This window comes from Rhincodon typus, chromosome 25 (genome assembly GCF_021869965.1).
Source record: "Rhincodon typus isolate 14 chromosome 25, sRhiTyp1.1, whole genome shotgun sequence".
In the NCBI taxonomy this organism is placed as follows: Eukaryota; Metazoa; Chordata; class Chondrichthyes; order Orectolobiformes; family Rhincodontidae; genus Rhincodon; species Rhincodon typus.
In genome coordinates this window covers 10,264,291-10,282,658 of record NC_063356.1, presented here as the reverse complement: position 1 = coordinate 10,282,658, position 18,368 = coordinate 10,264,291, and the positions used below count along the sequence as shown (strand labels likewise).

At 41.6% G+C, this 18,368-nt stretch overlaps 1 protein-coding gene and 1 long non-coding RNA gene across 2 annotated transcripts in view; one reads left to right on the top strand and one right to left on the bottom strand.

The window, feature by feature from the left end:
• Positions 1 to 796: 796 nt before the first annotated feature.
• LOC109919729 (guanine nucleotide-binding protein G(t) subunit alpha-2) overlaps positions 797 to 18,368 on the bottom strand; it is a 56,053-nt gene continuing 38,481 nt past the window's right edge. The window contains exons 5-9 of the mRNA XM_020519755.2: positions 17,240 to 17,368; positions 15,575 to 15,704; positions 6,691 to 6,844; positions 5,133 to 5,348; positions 797 to 1,586 (exon numbers count right to left, since the gene is read on the bottom strand). Of these exons, the coding sequence (XP_020375344.1) occupies positions 5,158 to 5,348; positions 6,691 to 6,844; positions 15,575 to 15,704; positions 17,240 to 17,368 (604 nt within the window). The 3' untranslated portion in view covers positions 797 to 1,586; positions 5,133 to 5,157. The remainder of the gene's footprint in view (positions 1,587 to 5,132; positions 5,349 to 6,690; positions 6,845 to 15,574; positions 15,705 to 17,239; positions 17,369 to 18,368) is intronic.
• On the top strand, positions 2,814 to 3,860 carry LOC125486063. Its single transcript, XR_007264748.1, has 2 exons — positions 2,814 to 3,169; positions 3,352 to 3,860. It is a non-coding gene; the product is annotated as an uncharacterized LOC125486063 (long non-coding RNA).

Below are 18,368 nucleotides of genomic sequence, written 5' to 3'. Positions count from 1 at the left end.
AACGTGTATGCGCACCAATCCTGAAACGTGTGTTCACAGTTTCAGAAACTCGACCTCGTTACATAGGCTTCTGATGAACATCATATGCTAAAATACTATGCATGTACAGAAAAGAAGGGTGTCATTGAAATGGAGTTTGAAAGGGGATTGCATAAAGACAATGGGGGATAGTGAGTGAGGGTGGAAGGTTCTCCTCTCCCATCTTCCGGTCCCATCCCCCTGCCAACTAACAGCACCCCCTGCCTTCACAGCCCCACTGTGTCTCCCCTCCCCTCACAGACACTGTCTCTTCTCCCTGTAATGGACCTCCCATTTCTTCATCCCATGCCTTTTTTTAGGGCTACCGATCACTTCAAATCCCCATTATCCGTCTTGCTGTCCCCCATGTCTCCCCGCTACCAACATCCCCATGGATTCCATCTCCTTAACCACCCTATGCCATTCTTGTCTTTCTTTTCACTCACCCTCTTTACAGCCCCTATCTGTTCTGTTTCCCCCTCCATGCCCTTTACAAACCCTGACTTTCCTTTTTTTCCCCTCTCTATCCCTAACAGCCCACCCCATCCCTCATTCAGTTGCAGCAAGTTTAAATGCATTTCTGTGAACTTAAGCACTTCATGGCACACGTGAGATCTGTAGTCAAGGCTTTTTTAATGGATGATCTCAAAGATTGTATACATATATTGAACTTTTTAAACTTTGAATCTGTAAATAAGATGTTTTTGTTAATTTATTGTAAATAAATCTTTGTCCAGTTTCAAAAATGAAGATCCTAAATTAATGATACAAGGTGATATTCTGGGAATTAAAAATAAAGTTCAGAATTAAGATCAGATTTGAAATTACAACTGAAAGACAATAAGGAAACTGTTTTTGACTTAGGACAGGTTGTAGAGGGAGAAGGCAAATATCAAGCCATGTGCAGAACATCCAATGCATTGCTGATCCACATTTAATGTGCCAGAAGTAGGAAACAAATCAAATCATTAATTCAGTAAAATATAAAGTGTTCTGTGTCAAAGCAGTGTTAGGTACAATGATGCTAGGGTGCCCAACAGCAGCTAGCCTGTACCTGCTATTGTGTACCATGCCAGCTGGAATGAAGCTAGTGGTTGTAATGTCAATGAAATTAGCTCATACACAAAAATTTAAAACTGAAATATAAATATACCAAACTACTTATACCTGCTGTTAGATTAGATCAACTATTTTTGTTTTAGAAATGGAAGCTTGTTTCACACTTGCATTGTTTGACAAAATGTTTCAACTTTAATTTTTAAACAATAAAGTGATGCATTTTTGAAGTAAAACATCACAAGATTGTCCTCAATCACAAATATTGGAAGATTGGTTTAGGTCAACTACCCCTCTTGATTTAGTGCTGCTTTTATTAATGAAGTGTTTGAGACCTGAAAAACAATTCTGTATGTATGACACATTATACCACACCTATTTTTCTGCATGTCTTGCTGGTGAGAGCAATGAGGTCAATTAAAGATGGGTTTGGAGAAGCTGGTCACGTAGATTCAACCTTGGAAATGGAGCACACTTCCAGCAAAAGCTGGAAAGGCCAGAGCCGGAAGGGCCTGAGGGCAGAAAAAATAATGGTTCAAGACTGTTAAGAATAAGAAAATGTGCTATCTAACATAGGCACTTTGTTAACAGCATCACTTGACCGGTTTTTCCTAAAATAACTTGCCCATTCCAAATATTAGTCCAGTAAACCTCTGAACAGTTTCCATGCATTTACATCCTTTTGTAAATACAAAATCCAAATCCAGTGCTCCAGATGTGGTCTCACCAATGCCCTGCGTATCTGAAGCATAACCTCCTTATTTTATAATTTAGTTCCCTTCAGTAAACAGCATTTTATTCATTCTTGTATGAAACAAAGAACTGCCAATGTTGAAGATCTGAAACAAAAACAAATTGCTGGAGAAACTCCAGTTGTTCAGAGCTCAGTGGACTCCGTGTTAATGCTGCTTTCTGTCCACAGATGCTGCAAGATCCACTGAGTTTCTCTAGCAATTTTTTTTTTCTAGTCATTCTTAATGTTTGGTGTACCTGCATCATCTCGTGATTCATGTGCTGGGAGTTTCTCTGTGATCTGTCACACTGTTTAAATAATATATCTATATACTTCCTGCCACAATGGTTAGTTCCACATTTTCTCTCATTATACTGCACTTGCCAGATCTTCTCCCACTTGCCTAACCTGTCTCTATCCCATTGTACCGTTTTGTCATCTTTACCACATTTGGAACTCATGCAATTTTTCAGTTTATACTATCATAGAAAAGGGCTGCTGCAGCAGCTCAGATGAGCCATGTGGCTCTACTGCTCTAAGTTTTGACATTATATGTTATGACTTATAGATGTTCATTTTATAGGATGATTCTAAAGTAGGACTGCTGGTGGAATTTTAATCTGGAATAAAAAGTGAGTCACAGTAATTGTTACGAGAAGGGCAGGTTACATCTAAATTGGAGGGGCAGAGTGGTTTGCTTGAGCCATGCTGGAGGGTTTAAACTAGTGTGGCAGGGGAGTGGGAAACAGCAGTAGGTCAGTATGAGGAGTGTTTGAAGAGAAGGCATCAAGTAAGTCCAGTAGGAAGAACAGGCAGAGTCCGGTTAATGAACATGTTAGGACTGATGGTCTGAAGTGTATTTTAACGCAAGGAGTATAACAGGTAAGGCAGATGAATTTAGAGCCAGGATTGATATGTGGGACTTTATAGCTATTACAGAAACTTGGTTACGAGAAGAGCAGAACTAGCAACTCAACATTCTAGGGTTTAGATATTTCAGGTGAGAGAGGGAGGAATGTAAAAGGGCTGGGAGAGTTGTATTACTGATTTAAGGAGAAGGTCACAGCTGTACTAAGAGAGCACATCTTGGAGCACTCTTCCAGCAAAGCCATACGGGTAGAACTTAGTGGTTGCATCTTTCCTACTCCAATGCTGGGTATATATAATGGACCTCCCAATAGCCAGTGGAAGATGCAGGAACAGATATAACAGCAGATCATGGAAAAGTGTGAAACACAGCAGGGTTGTTATAGTCAGTGATGTTTAACTTCCCCAATATTGCCTGGGACTCCCTTAATGCCAGGGGCTTTACATGGAAGAGAATTTGTTAGGTGCATTCAGGAGGGTTTCTTGAAACAATATGTAGGTAGCTTCCGGCAAGATGCTCCAGTCAGAGCTCCTGTGCTCGCCAGTTCCTTTTCCTTTCTCCTTTAGTTTACATTCTCTGTCCATCTCCCCTTTGCAGTTCCTATCCTCCCTCCTCTTTCCCCCGCCCTCCAACCTTTAATTATTTTTAACTTCAACCGTTTAACTCTACCCTGCAGAAAGGAGTTGCCCCCAGTGACCGGGCAGGAGCTGAGCGCTCGGGCCGTGTCCCGCAACGGCAGCCGAGTGCACGGGCCCAGAGGGGCTGTTGGCGGGTCGGAGTGAGTCCCGGAGGGGCCGCGGGGCATCATGGGGCCGAGTGACGAGTGGCCGGGAGAGCTGTTCGGCCGGAAGCGGTGTTTTCGGAGGAGGCGGCTGAGTCATTCGGGTGGCCTGCGAGGCCTAGAGCGGGGTGCTCATCTTCCACATGGAGTTGGATCCCCCAACAGCAGGTGTGGCATGGAACTGGTGTTGCCCGGAGCAGGATACTCCCGGCGGCATAATGTGGGCTGGAAGGCCCAAAGCGGGTCTCTGGTGGTGGTATGGCAGTGAAAAACAGAAGTTGGACCCTCTTAAGTTTTTGTTTTAATTTTATTCTGTGAATGGCGCTTATGTATGAGCAATGGAGCACACTTTTCACCGGATTTTATTTTGAATGTACGTGACAATAAAAGCTACTCAACTAGGACAGGGGACTGTGTTAGATTTTGTACTGGGGAATGAGCTGGGCTAGGTAATCGAAGTTTCAGTGGAGGACCATTTTGTGAACAGTGATCATAATCTCTTAAATTTTAGGGTAGTTATGGATAAAGTTAAGGATGGTCCTTAGGTGAAAGTGCTAAATCAGGGGAAGGATCATTAAACAGAATTGGGCAGGAACCGAAGAAATTAGACTGGGGAGGATGCCTGTTTGAGGGTAAATTTAGGATATGTAGGAGTCTTTTAAAAGCCAGTTGATGAGAGTTCAGGTCCAATGTGCTCGTGTGAGGATGAAAGACCAGGATGGCAAGATCTGGGAACCTTGGGTGATGAAATATTGAATGTTTCTTCAAAAGAGAAAGGAGCTATATTGTTAAATTATTAACCATGATCATGTTAAACTGTTATTACTGTACTAACAAACTATAGAATTCTACATGAAAACTTGTATTCAGATTGTGGCTACAGTAAGTAATTAGGTTTACACAATGTTTTATAGTTGACAGGACTTTGATTCCAGAGCTTGGATCTCTTATCCTCCTAACCAGATGCAGTACTCAATGAACAGATGCAGGGTGGATGTGAAGATGAACTTTTACATTTCAATTAATAACAATGACCTGAAACTAGCTGCCTACGATGGTAATGGAAACAGAGGTGATCAATGACATTTAAAAGGATGTTGGATGGCCTACTCTTCAAGAGGAACTCTTGAAGGGTGACATGATGGCACAGTGGCTAGCACTGCTGCTTCACAATGCCAGGGACCTGGGTTCAATTCCAACCTCGGGCTACTGTCTGTGTGGAGTTTGCACGTTCTCTCCGTATCTGCATGGGTTTCCTCTGGGTGCTCTGGTTTCCTCCCATAGTCCAAAGATGTGCAGGTTAGGTGAATTGGCCATGCTAAATTGTTCAGGGATGTGTAGGTTAAATGGATTAGCCATTAAAGTTACAGGGATAGGTGGGTCTAGGTGGGATGCTCTTTGGAGAGTTGGTGTAGATTTGTTGGGGCGAATGACCTGTTTCCACACTGTAGGGACTATTCTATCCTCAGTACACCAGGGGTGGAGTGGGAGGTGAGGGTGACAAGGAGGGGCACACTGGTAGATGGAACTGGCTGGACTATTCAACAGGCAATCAATATGGACTTCATGGACGAAATGGTCCTTTTCTGTAATGTCATAACTCTGATTCCACAAACATCAATATTTATCATGAAAGTAATTGCAAACAATACTTTTACAATAGGTTTTTTACATACCTGATACATACTGAAGCCAAAATGTTCAGAAAAGACCACAGTCTTTGAGATTTTCTTTAATGATAATGTCTTTCACAGCATCAAATACAAACTTGACATTTTGTGTGTCGGTAGCACATGTCATGTGTGCATAGATCTCCTTGACATCTTTTCGCATGTTGAGATCCAGGAATTGGTTCTTGATGTAATTGCCAGCATCTTCATATGTGTTGGAACCTCAAGATAGAGACCAAAGCAATTAGTGATCCTGTTGCAATGAACACTTTGTTTTATGGTCTGAGTAATGGGACATTCAGCATCATGCGATTCCAGCAAATGCATATCTGCTTGTGCTTTGATTAAGAAAAAACTTTGAACATTCAATATATTTCTTAGTCATTGGAGGATAAACCCAGTCTGAACTAAAGTTCTAATCAGTTATGTTCTCAAAATAATGAAAGAGGCAAATGTCATTAAACTCTGAAGGGGATACTTTGGGCTTTTTGTGTTTGAGATGACCATTGCCTGGTCGTTACTAGAAATTTTATTTGCTAAGTCAGCCTATAAGCATGGTTTTTTATACAGTTCTTGTTAAAAGCCATCTGGACAGCCTCATTATCAAAAGACTTGTGGATGAAGTAATCATCCCACTCCTGACATAAGGGATAAAGGAGTCATTGAACTCGGAAATCAGCTGCCATCAGAAAAACTATAGTTATTTTCCCCATTAAACCAGCCAAAGTATTCCCATCTATCTATTTATGGAGTTCTTTAGAATTTCATCAGAAAAATCTCTGGGATGATGGATAGCCATATAAGAGAGATAGAGGAAACTGGACCTACATTTCCAAAGTTGAAAGGTGATCCTATTGAAACTTATAGAATTCTTACAGGGTATGGCAGAGTCAAGACAGGATGATGCCTCTGGCCGGTGAGTTTGAACCGTGGGAACTTATCTAAGAATAATGGGTAAACCACTTTAGGATTGATCAAATTACAAGATGAGGAAGAACGTCTTCACTCAGAGAGTGGTGAATCTTTAGAATACTCTGTCTCAGAGGGCTATAGAAGCTTAATCAGTAAACATGTTCAAGACTGAAATCAATAGAAGACTGAAGACTAATGTCAGCAAGGGATGTGAAGGCTGTGCTTGAGAGTGGCATTGAGATAAATGATCAGCTGTGATCTAATTGAATGACAGAGTGGGCTCAGCAAACAGAATGGCCTACTCCTAAGTTGCTAAAGTATCTCAACACAGTACTGACAGCTGATTCTTCCTAATAAATGATGTCTTGTGAACAGCTGACACAGGATGATTGATAGCAGCACCAGTCATTGCCCATGTATTTGATAGTCCGTCTGAATTTGGAATCTCAGTAACAAATTTAATCAGGTATCAGCCAGTAAAATAGTCAAATGGCCTAACCCCAACAGTTACATTTTAAAAATAATGGAGGACATTTGAAGGTCAAATATTGAATAATTTGAACTGAGTAACAAATAGGTTGTCTATGTTATCTATCTGAACCTACTGAACATACTTTCCTCCAAGAAATCAAGGGGAAAAAATGGAAAGTACCGTCATAATCCGGGAAACAGATGCTCAAATGAACTTTTTTGATTTTTTCCTCAAAAAGATCCTTCTTATTCAGAAACAGCACAATGGAGGTAGCTGCAAAGTATCTGTGGTTGCAAATACTGTTGAAGAGATGGAGACTCTCATGCATTCGGTTCTGGTGGGAATAAGTGGACAGACAGAAATCATGTTACCGTTTTACTGTGCTAAGGGAAGGAAAACATAAAGTGGAAAAGTAGGGAGTTCAGGAGAAAATTCTTGACCCGGAGAATGGTTGTACTGCAATAATATTCTTGGTTTCATGCTGCTAAAGATTACTGACAGAGTCCACTGAGGTAAGATGAATTAACTTCATTTAAAAAACATCTTATTGTGGCTTTATCTTGCCACAAAGCTGCAAGAAAGAGCAAATTCATTTGTCTTTGCATCACTATCTGTGATGATGTATATTTTGTCTCCATTGTATACCATGTAGACTTAACCCCCTTATTCTATATATACCACAAGGAATAGTTGAGGCAAATAGACTAGATGTGTTTAAGGAGCTGCCAAATAAATAGATGTGATGGTGTTGGGCTGGGTGGACAAAGTCAGAAGTCACACAACACCAGGTTATAGTCCAGATATAGTAGGAACTGCAGATGCTGGAGAGTCTGAGATAACAAGGTGTAGAGCTGGATGAACACAGCAGGCCAAGCAGCATCAGAGGAGCAGGAAGGCTGGCATCCTTAGAAGAGGCTTCGCAGTGGGGTTAAAATTGTTTCAGAGATAGTAGGAACTGCAGATGCTGGAGAGTCTGAGGCAACCTTAGAAGAGGCTTCGCAGTGGGGTTAGGCATCCTTAGAAGAGCCTTCCTGCTCCTCTGATGCTGCTTGGCCTGCTGTGTTCATCCAGCTCTACACCTTGTTATCACCAGGTTATAGTCCAACAGGTTTATTTGAAATCACAAGTTTCCAGAGCGCTGCTGCTTCATCAGATGAAATAGATAGATGATGGAGAAAGGAATGGAAGAGCATATTGGTAGAGTCATATGAAGAGAGGAGGTGGGAGACTCACATGAAGCATAAACACGAGGGTACAGTAGTTTTTGACCAATTATCCTGTTTTTGTGTTGTATCTTCTATGTAAAATAAAAGTCTATGTTTTGTTCCACAACCCTTGCATCCCGCCATCTTTCTAACTTATCTAACTTATCTCAACATCTTCCACAATTGAGCACTTTCTGATCTGTTTTTTGGAAAGTGTTTGTTCAACATTACAGACAGAAATTGGAGTCATTTCCTACTGAATAGCAAGTGATTTTGGTCAGCCATGCTTAAAAGAAATTCTTGAAAAAGTTATTGATTAAACCAACTTCACTGCTTTATCCACATGGTTGCCCTACAAAATTTTTCTTTTCAAGTTCATGTTCAAATCTCTTATAAAGATTCCTATTTAATTTACTTCCTGCATCTCTTCAGACAGCGAATGTAGTCCAGGTCTTAATTCACAAGATTTCTTTCAAAAATGACGTTACTTCCCAGTTGTCTTACCACTTGATTGGCACCACATACAGAAACATCCACTTTCTCCACAACTGATACTCAGTTAGCAGCAGTGTGTTCCATCTACAGGATGAACTCAGAAATTCACCAAAGATCCTTAGACAGCACCTTCCAAGCTCATGACCACTTCCATCTAGAAGGACAAGACGAGCAGATACATGGGGACACCACCATCTGTAAGCTCCATTTCAAGCCACTCGCTATCCTGACTTGGAAATATGTTTGTGTTAATTCATTGTTGCTGAATCAGAATCCTAGAATTCCCTCCCTAAGGGCATTGTGAGTCAACCTACGTACATGAACTGCGGCAGTTCAATAAGGCAGCTCACCACCTCCTTCTCCAGGGGGCAACTAGGGATGGGCAATAAATGCTGACCAGACAGTGACACGCATGTCCCACAAGTGAATAAAAAAAAATGTATAAGCCAGTGGGTGGGCTCAGCTAGAAGATTGTGTACAACTCTGGGCTGTACACTTTTGAGAGAAAGAAATGTTTTGGAGAAGGTACAGACTTATTGGAATCTTAATTAGGGTGGTGGACGGATGTGTGCAGTGACTTGGGAATGTCGGATTGTTTCCTGAAAGCAGAGAGGTGGCTATAGAACATAACTAAATGTTTTTTACTCTATTAAAGAGTGGGATTTTCTTTCCATTGATGGAAGCACATGGATTTAAAATACAGCACATATAAACATATGAATTAGGACAGGAGTAGGCTACTCAGCATCTACAAAGCCTGCTTCTCCATTCAATAAGGTCACAGCTGATCTGATTATTCCACATTGCCACCTACCCTTGTCAACATAAAAATAGCATACTGCAGATTCTGGACATCACAAACAAACACAGTGAATGCTGGAGAAACTCAACAGGTCTGGCAGCATTTGTGGAGAGAGAAACAGAAAAGGCTTTAGATCAAGTATTTCTCTTCAGAAGAATCTGCCTCTGCCTTAAACAGATTCACAATCTGCTTCCACCATCTTTTGAGGAAGAGTGTTCCAAAGAGAAACCATTTCTGTGAGAAGTTCCTGTTTTGACCTGAATGATGTCAAGCTTCCTGAATGTTGTTGGAGTTGCACCTATTTAGTAAGGTGGGGAGTATTTCATCACACCCCTGACTTGTACTTTGTAGATGGTAGACAGGTTTCAAGGAGTCAGGAGGTGAGTTACTTGCCACAGTGTTCCTAGCTTCTGATCTGCTTTTCTAGCTACTGTATTTATATAGCGATTCCAGTTGAGTTTCTGGTCAATGATAACCCACCAGGACATTGATAGCAGGTGATGTAGTGATGGTAACACCATTGAATGTCAAGGGATGGTGGTTAGTTTGTCTCTTTTTGAAGATGGATATTGCCTAGTATTCGTATGGTGCAAACTTTATTTTATATTTGTAAACCCAAGCCTGGATATTGGCCAGGTATTGCTGCATTGGAATATCTGCTGCTTCATTATCTGAGGAAATGTTGCAGGAATTGTGTAATCATCGATGAACATCCCACGTCTGACCTTATAATGGAGAGAAGGTCATTGATGAAGCAGATGAAGATGGTGGGATCCCAGACATTACCGAACATCTGTAGAAATATCCTCAAATTGAGATGACAGACCTCCAACAACCACAAGCATCTCCCTGTGTGCCAGATATCATTCCAACCAGCAGAGAGTTTGTCCACTGATTCCAGCTTTGCTAGGGCTCCTTTATGCCACACTTGGTCAAATGTAGCCTTTATATCAAGGGCTGTTGCTCTCATCTCACTGCTAGAATTCAGCTCTTTTGTCCACGTATGAATCAAGGTTGTAATCAGATCAGCAGCTGAGTGACCCTGGCAGAACCCAAACTGGGCGTCACTGAGCAGGTCATTGCTGAACAGGTGCTGCTTGATAGCACTGTTGATGACACCTTCCATCACTTTACTGATGATCAAGAGTAGACTGGGAAATTTTTCTGGACAATTTTCCATATTGTCAGGTAGATGCCTGTGTTATAGCTGGGCCGAAACAGCTTGACTAGGGGATGCAGCAAGTTCTGGAGCACAAGTCTTCAGCACTATTGCCGGAATGTTGTAAGGGCCCATGGAATTTGCAGTATCCAATGCCTCCAACCATTTCTTCACATGGAGTGAGTCGAATTGGCTAAAGACTGGCATCTGCGATGCTGGGGACCACTGGATGGTGTTTAACAAACTTCCTTGCTGACCTCTCTACTTATCAAATAAGAATTCCTAAGGACCTTTGCCATTATATACCAGAGATAAAGGTTTGGGATTCAGGAGTCAAAACACATGATAGGCCTATTAAGAATTAATAGGCAGGGGAGCTCTAAGTGAGTAAGTTTCAGGCATTAGGTGGATATCATTTGGATTAATTGTTGCCCAGGATATTGAAGGAAGGCAGCTCTTTCAGTGTAAACGTATTGATTATTACCATCTTGACAGTCAATGACATTAGGATTGTTGAGTCTTTGGAACATCTAACATCTTGAGAATTACCATTGACCAGAAACAGAACTGGACCAGCCATAAAAATAGAGACAACACATTGTGGAGTTGGAAGAACACAGCAGGTCAGGCAGAGTCAGAGGAGTAGGAAAGTCAACGTTTCAGGTCAGGAAGAAGGGTACTGAAGAAGGGTCCCGACCCGAAACGTCGACTTTCCTACTCCTCTGATGCCTGACCTGCTGTGTTCCTCCAGCTCCACACTGTGTTGTCTCTGACTCCAGCATCTGCAGTTCTTGCTATCTCCCAGCCATAAAAATACTGTGGCGACAAGAGATGTCAGAGGTTAAGAACTTGTGCTCAGTAATTCACCTCCCATCTCTCCACATGCCTGGATGCATGCAGCTTCAACAGCATTCACAAAGTTCAACACCACCCAGGACAAAGCATGACATTCATCACCAACATACTTTGGCAGCAGTGTTTACCATTTACAAGGTGCACTAAAGCAATCTACTGAAGCTTCTTTGAGAGCCCCTACAAAACCTATGACCTCTATGACGTAGAAGAACAAAGGCAGCAGATATATGGGACACCACCACCTGCAGGTTTCCCCACAAGTCACACACCATCCTGACTTAGAACTTTACTGCCATTCCTTCTTCCTCACTGCACCATAATCATAGAGCTCTCTACCTAACAGCATTGTGGGTGGCCTTACAACAAATGGACAGCAGTAGTTCAAGAAGGCAGCTCCCCACCACTTCCTCAAGAGCAATTAGGAGTGTCCTGGCTTAGCTGGTGACACCCATATCCTGTGACACTTCCAAAAAAATACTCCCCAGAGGAGTAGGAAAGTCGACGTTTCGGGTCAGGGAGAAGGGTCCTAACCTAAAACATTGACTTTCCTGTTCCTCTAATGCTGCCTGACCTGCTGTGTTCCTCCAGCTCCACACTGGGGAGCTCCCCAGACTCCAGAGAGGGGAGAGTCTGAATCATAACAGGAGGAACAGTTCCCCATTAATCACGCAATTTTTTTTTTTCAATTCTGCATTAGGCCCTCTGTGGTGTTAATGCCCTTGGATTTGATGTTAATTATCAAATGTAACTTCCTTGAGTTGAATAATCCAACCTAAAGATGACTTATACCTGTGATTTGCCTTTGACATTAACAGCTCAATTGGAACCCAATTTGCCTCAAATTAGATCAAGTCTCTAAGTGAGAGGGGTGCTGTGAGAGAAACTTGCATTTCCATTGCATATTTAAAGTTCTTTGGGACAAAATAAATTAAACAAAATTAAGCATGAGCCATATAGGGAGATACACAACAGGTGAGAAAAGCTCCATCAAAGTTTAAAGGAATGTCTTAATGGAGGAGGCAGAGAGGTGGGAGGTTTGGGAATGAGAGACGTTTTGAATTTGAGAACTTGGGACCCATGCAGCTGAAGATTGTGCGGTCAACGATGGAATGATAGAAGAAAATTGGAGATTGAGAGCTAAGATGGGAGCTTCATTACCAGGAGGGAAGGGAATTCTGAACATATTGAATCATAGAGTAATACAGCATGGAAACAGGCCCTTCGGCCCAAATTTGTCCATGCTGACCATGGTGCCTCCTCAGATAGTTCCAATTGCCCTCCTTTTGTTCATATCCCTCTAAACCCTTCCCATCAATGTACCTATCCAAATGTTTTTTAAATTTTGCTATTGTAGCTGCCTCAACCACTTTCTCTGGCAGCCCACAGTTGCGTAAACAAGTTGCCCCTCAGGTCCTTCTTAAATCTCTTCCCTCTCACTTTAAACTATGCCCTCTAGTTTTCAATTCCCCATTCCTGGGAAAAAGACTATATGCATTCATCCAATCTATGCCCCTCATGATTTTATACACCTCAATAAGATTGTCCTATGTTCCGAGGAATGAAGTCCTATCCTGGCCAACATCTCCCTATAACTCAGGCCTATTAGTCCTGGCAACATCCTCGTAAATCTTCTTTGTACACTTTCCAGTTCAACTATGTCTTTCCTATAACACAGTGACAAAAACTGTACACAATACCCCAAGTGCCGCCTCACCAACGATTTATACAACTGTCAAATAATGTCCCAACTCCTATACTCAATGCCTCGACCAATGAAGGCTAGCATGCTAAATGCCTTCTTCACCACCCTGTCCACCTGTGATGCCACTTATGACTAAAATGAACTTGTACTTCTAGGTCCCACTGTTCCACAACACTCCACAGGATCTCAGAGATAGTAAGAACTGCTGATGCTGGAGTCTGAGATAACACAGTGCGGAGCTGGAGGAACACAGCAGGAAAGCTGACATTTTGCGTCGGGACCCTTCTTCAGATGGATTTTTCTGAAGAAGGGTCCTGACCCAAAACGTCAGCTTTCCTGCTCCTCTGAAGCTGCCTGACTTGCTGTGTTCCTCCAGCTCCACTCCTCACGATCTTACCATTTACTGTGTAAGTCCTACCTTGTTTGAGTTTCTAAAGTGCAATACCTCACACTTATCTATTGAATTGCATTTGCCAATCTTCCCCATCTGATCAAGATTCCTCTGTAATTTTTGATAACTTTCCTCACGATCAAAAATACCTTCTAATTTTGTATCATCCGCAAACTTACTAATCATGCCTTGTACATTCACATCCAGATCATTTATGTAAATTACAAATAACAAAGGTCCCAGCACTGATCCAGACACCGTATGTCTGAACCAGCTCTCTTAATAAGAGTCAAACAAAAACAAAAATTGCTGGAGAAATTCAGAAGGTCGGTCAGCATCTGTGGAGGGAGAAACAGTGTTAACATTTCGAGACCAGTGACTGTTCATCAGAACCCAAACAAAAAGGATGAGTTGACTTGAATAGTTAACTCTTTCTCTCCACAGATGCTGCCAGGCCTGCTGAGTTTCTCCAGCAATTTCTGTTTTTGCTTCTTTCAGAGATCCAGCATCCATAGTTCTTCATTTTATTTTCCCAATATAAGGTTCATTATTCACCAGGAAATTGCTCAGAATGTTAATTATTCATCATTAGTGTAGGTCACGAGCTGAAATGAAGCTTTCCACAATTGTTTAATCATAATTCCAACACAACATGTTGGACCAGCTTTTAATAAAATATTAATTTGCAATTTAACATGAAATCATTGTTTGGCACAGTTACTGCCTAGGCAAAAAAATTACAGATGCTAGATGCATGAATACATGTTGCTGCCACTGACTATTCCCCGTGCTTAATTTTGTGTGCCTGTCGCGTTTATTTTTAGTAAGTTTTCTTAAAAACTGCTCAGTAATCAGCAGGGCCAATTTTATGAGACATCTGTCCTTGGTACATCAGTTCTTACAGTGGCTTTCACCTCTACTGAAATTTAGCACAGTGACAGAGCTATTATATTTTGGTTTAATGTCTGATGCAGTAAAATAAAGCTCTGAATCAATCCTCGCACATTCTGATCACAGTTCTTCCAGATGAAGCTCGAACAACTAACACAGCAATGATTGTACCTGAGACATAGATGCTTCATGGCTGAATGAACCTGACATATAACCATTTATTTGACATTGCATTACATTAAATTCAGCACATTTCAGTCATAGGCAGAAAGGCACTCATGGAAATAGCTCAGGACCCGCTTTGAACTGACACCACTCAATTGGTATCCACTTTGGTCTCACTGAACCTCATCTCATGCAATTATATTGTCTAGAAAATGCATGTCCTTCGAAATATATCCATTCTTGTGTTTTGACATGCTGTCATTTGTTTAAAGTGTCAGAATTTTAGAATCTTATAGCACTAAAAGTGGCCGTTGCCTTTATTAATTCTTTTGTGAGAATGTGGGTGTTGCTGGCTGGACCAGCATTTATTGCCTGTCCCTAGTTGACCTTGAGAAAGTGGTATTGAGCTGTCTTCTTGAACTGCTGCATGTCCATGACCTACAATGTCCTTAGTGAGGGAATTCCAAGATTTTCACCCAGCGACAGGGAAGGAATGGTGACATATTTCCAAGTCAGAATGGGGAATGGCTTAGAGGGGAACCTACAGGTGCTGGTGTTCCCATGTATCGACTGCCGTTATCCTTCCAGATGGCAGTGGTTGTGGGTTTGGAAGGTCCAGTCAAAGGAACGTTGGTGAATTTCTGCTGTGCATCTTGTAGGTAGTACACACTGCTGCTACTGAACGTTGGTGGTAGAGAGAGCAGATGTTTGTGGATGTTGTGTCAATCAAGCAGGCTGCTTTGCCCTGGATGTTGTCAAGCCTCTTGAATATTATTGGAGCTACACCCACCCAGGCAAGTGGGTTGTATTCCATCACATTCCTGACTTGTAGATTTTGGATAGTGGACAAGTTTTGGGGAATCAGGAGGTGAATTATTCACTGCAGTGTTCCTAGCCTCTGGCTGCCTGTCATTGTACTTATATGGCAAGTCCAGTTCAATTTCTGCTGAATCATAACCACAAATGTTCATAGTGGGGGATTCAGTGATGGTAACACCATTGAATGCAAAGGGGTGGTGTTTAGATTTTCTCTTATTAGGGATGCCTTGCATTTGTGTGGCGTGAATGTTACTTATTACTTGTCAGTCCAAGTCTGAACATTGCTCAGGTCTTGTGTTTGAACATGGACTGCTTCAGTGTCTGAGAAGTCACAAATGGTACTGAGCATTGTGCAATCATTAACAAACATCCCATTTCTAACCTTACGATGGAAAAAAGATACGTTGCAAGTTCTTTTGTCCAATAAGTCCACCTAAAACTTCTTGGCTTTTTCTCCTCTCTTACCTCATGAGGATTTGAAAATGTTAGGACACCACATGACACATGTTAAATCCTCCAATTTTTGTTTTGAACTATCCCATTGGATTGGTTTTGTGAACACACAATTAAAATTACATACCACTTCATCATCCTCAACCAGCACCATGTCATATGCACTGAGAGCACCACAGAAAATAATGCAGGTAACTCCTTCAAAACAGTGGATCCACTTCTTCCTCTCTGACCTTTGTCCACCAACATCGAACATTCTGAGTTACAGCAGAAATTAATACATTAGCTGCATTAGTGTTTTAAGAACCTAAGAAGGATTATCACTTCATAATTATGCTGAACAAGTGCAGAATAGAACCTATGGAATTGGAATGTATTCTTTTGAAATTATACGGCAAAATATTTTGTTTCAGATGAAATATAGAGTCCTTAAAGTGTGGGAGCAGGCCCTTTGGCCCATCAAGTCTACACCAGCCCTCCAAAGAGCATCCCACCTAGACCCACCCTGCTACCCTATCCCTATAACTCTGCTAATCTGTCTAGCCTGCACATCCCTGGGCATTATGGGTAATTTAGCATGGCCAATCCACCTAACCTGCACATCTTTGGACTGTGGAAGGAAGTCAGACCTGGTAGAAACCTCCACAAACATGGGGAGAATGGGAGGTGTTTGCACAGACAGTCGTCCAAGGCAGGAATGAAACCCAGATCGATGGCACTGAGGCAGCAGTGCTAACCACTGAGCCACTGTGCTGCCCTTGTAGTTGTTTATTTTTCTTAAACTTTAATTGGATATTTAAGATAAAAGAAAATTTTTGGCCCATTTGATGGGATCCTTCTCAAATGCCGAGCTTCAGTGCAATAATAGATCAGATGTTAGCCATTCGCATTTGGGATCTTGGCTTCAACCCAGTCCAGCTTGATGAGACTAATGTCTTTTACGCTGACCATAAGGATCCTATGCGAAATTGTTTTAGTGATCTTAATTTGGTTCCTAAATGAGTTTGAACCTTGTTCACTTTGTCGTCAATGCTATCTTCATTGACAATCACATTCAGGAGGGGCCATAGGATGGTCAGTATGAAAAGGGTCACATCAAATGATTTTCTCATTTAAGCTGAGGCATGTTGGAAACCAGTTGTGGGGAGATTTGAGATAACAAGGTGTAGAGCTGGATGAACACAGCAGGCCAAGCAGCATCAGAGGAGCAGGAAGGCTAACGTTTCAGGCCTAGACCCTTCTTCAGAAATGGGAGATTTACTCTGTTTCTGGGTGTATGGCAGCAGGCATGGGACTGCTTACTGCTAGCACTAGTTTCTAGCTGCAGATACAGTTCAATTCCCTAACGCTAACACCCTTCATCCTGACGAAAATAAATTACTCATAAACTGTACATCCTGTGCAGCAATGCAGATAATGAATACCATGGGCTTCAAGATTCACCCAAGGAATATTTCATAAGGTGTAAATCCAACTTCTTTGTGGCCACAACTTAAGAGAAATACACAGAACTGTATTTAATTTAGAGGAGAGTTGTGCAAACAATCTAATTTCTGTTTTTTTTACAAAATCCTGCATATTTAGGAAACCATAAGACACAAAACAATGAGCCACAGCACAGCACTCACTGCACAAAGATTTCAGTTGGTTCACTGAGTCTGAGTGTTAATGGGATTCATTCTAAACTCTGCCTGATGGACCACATTGTTAGGTGGGCATGGTACTACAACTCATAATTGCATTCATTTTAGCGGAGGCGTAGGCTACATTCTAAAACCATGCAGCTGTTTACCTGAAGTGCAGGTCCTGACAGGAGAATTGTTCTTCAATAATACCCGTGGTCTTAACTCTTGATCTCAAAACATCTTGCTCGTTTGGAACGTAGCCAGCGGCAGTGATTCTCTCCAAATTATCCAAGTAGCTGATAGAGAGAACAGAATTGTATTTCTATACAATCTTGATTCATATCTGCTCACTCTAAAGTCGAAGCCATATGTTCTAATGATACACAAATATAGGTAAAATACTACTGGAAATTGGAACAAACAGAGAAAATGCTGGAGAAACACAACAGGTCTGTCAGTATCTATGGAGAGAAAACAGAGCAAACATTTCAATCTGGTCTGAACTCTCTTCACAGATGCTACCAGGCTTGTTGAGGTGGCAGTGAGGTGCCTTCTTAAACCGCTGAAGTCCACATGCTGTAGGTAAACCCTCAATACCCTTGTGGAGGGAATTCCAGGATTTTCACCCAGAGACAGCATAGGAACAGTGATATATTTCCAAGTCAGGATGGTGAGTGCTTTGGAAGGGAACTTGCAGATAGTGCTAGGCTTCTGTACCTGCTGACCTTGCCCTTCTGGATGGAAGTAGTTGTGGGTTTGGAAGGTGCTTTCTAACGATTTTTGGTTAATTTCTGCATTGCATCTTGTAGATAGTACACACTACTATTGCTGAGGCCTGGTGGTGAGGGAAGTAGATGTTTGTGGATTTGGTGCCAATCTTGCAAGCTGCTTTGTCCTGGATAGTGTCAAGCTTCTGGAGTGTTATTGGAGCTGCACCCTTCAGGCAAGTGAGGAGTGTTCTATCACACTCCTGACTTGTGTATTGTAGATGATGGACAGGCTTTGTGTTATGGAAGGTACTATAGAAATTAATGTTCTTTCTTACTGCACAATAACCTATTTTAATTCTCTGAATGAATTTTCCCACAGCACTGAAATGTAAAACACCTCCACACTGGGAATTGAAACTAATTATCTTTCAGGTTAACATCATTCAAAATGATTAGAATATTACTTCTGGCACATGTGCGAACTATTGTGAAAAAGAGTTGTTGAAATTTAAAAAGGTGAATAATTAGAAGTAATTTAAAAGAAATGATTAAAAGTGAGCTCATTAGAGTACACACATTACCATCC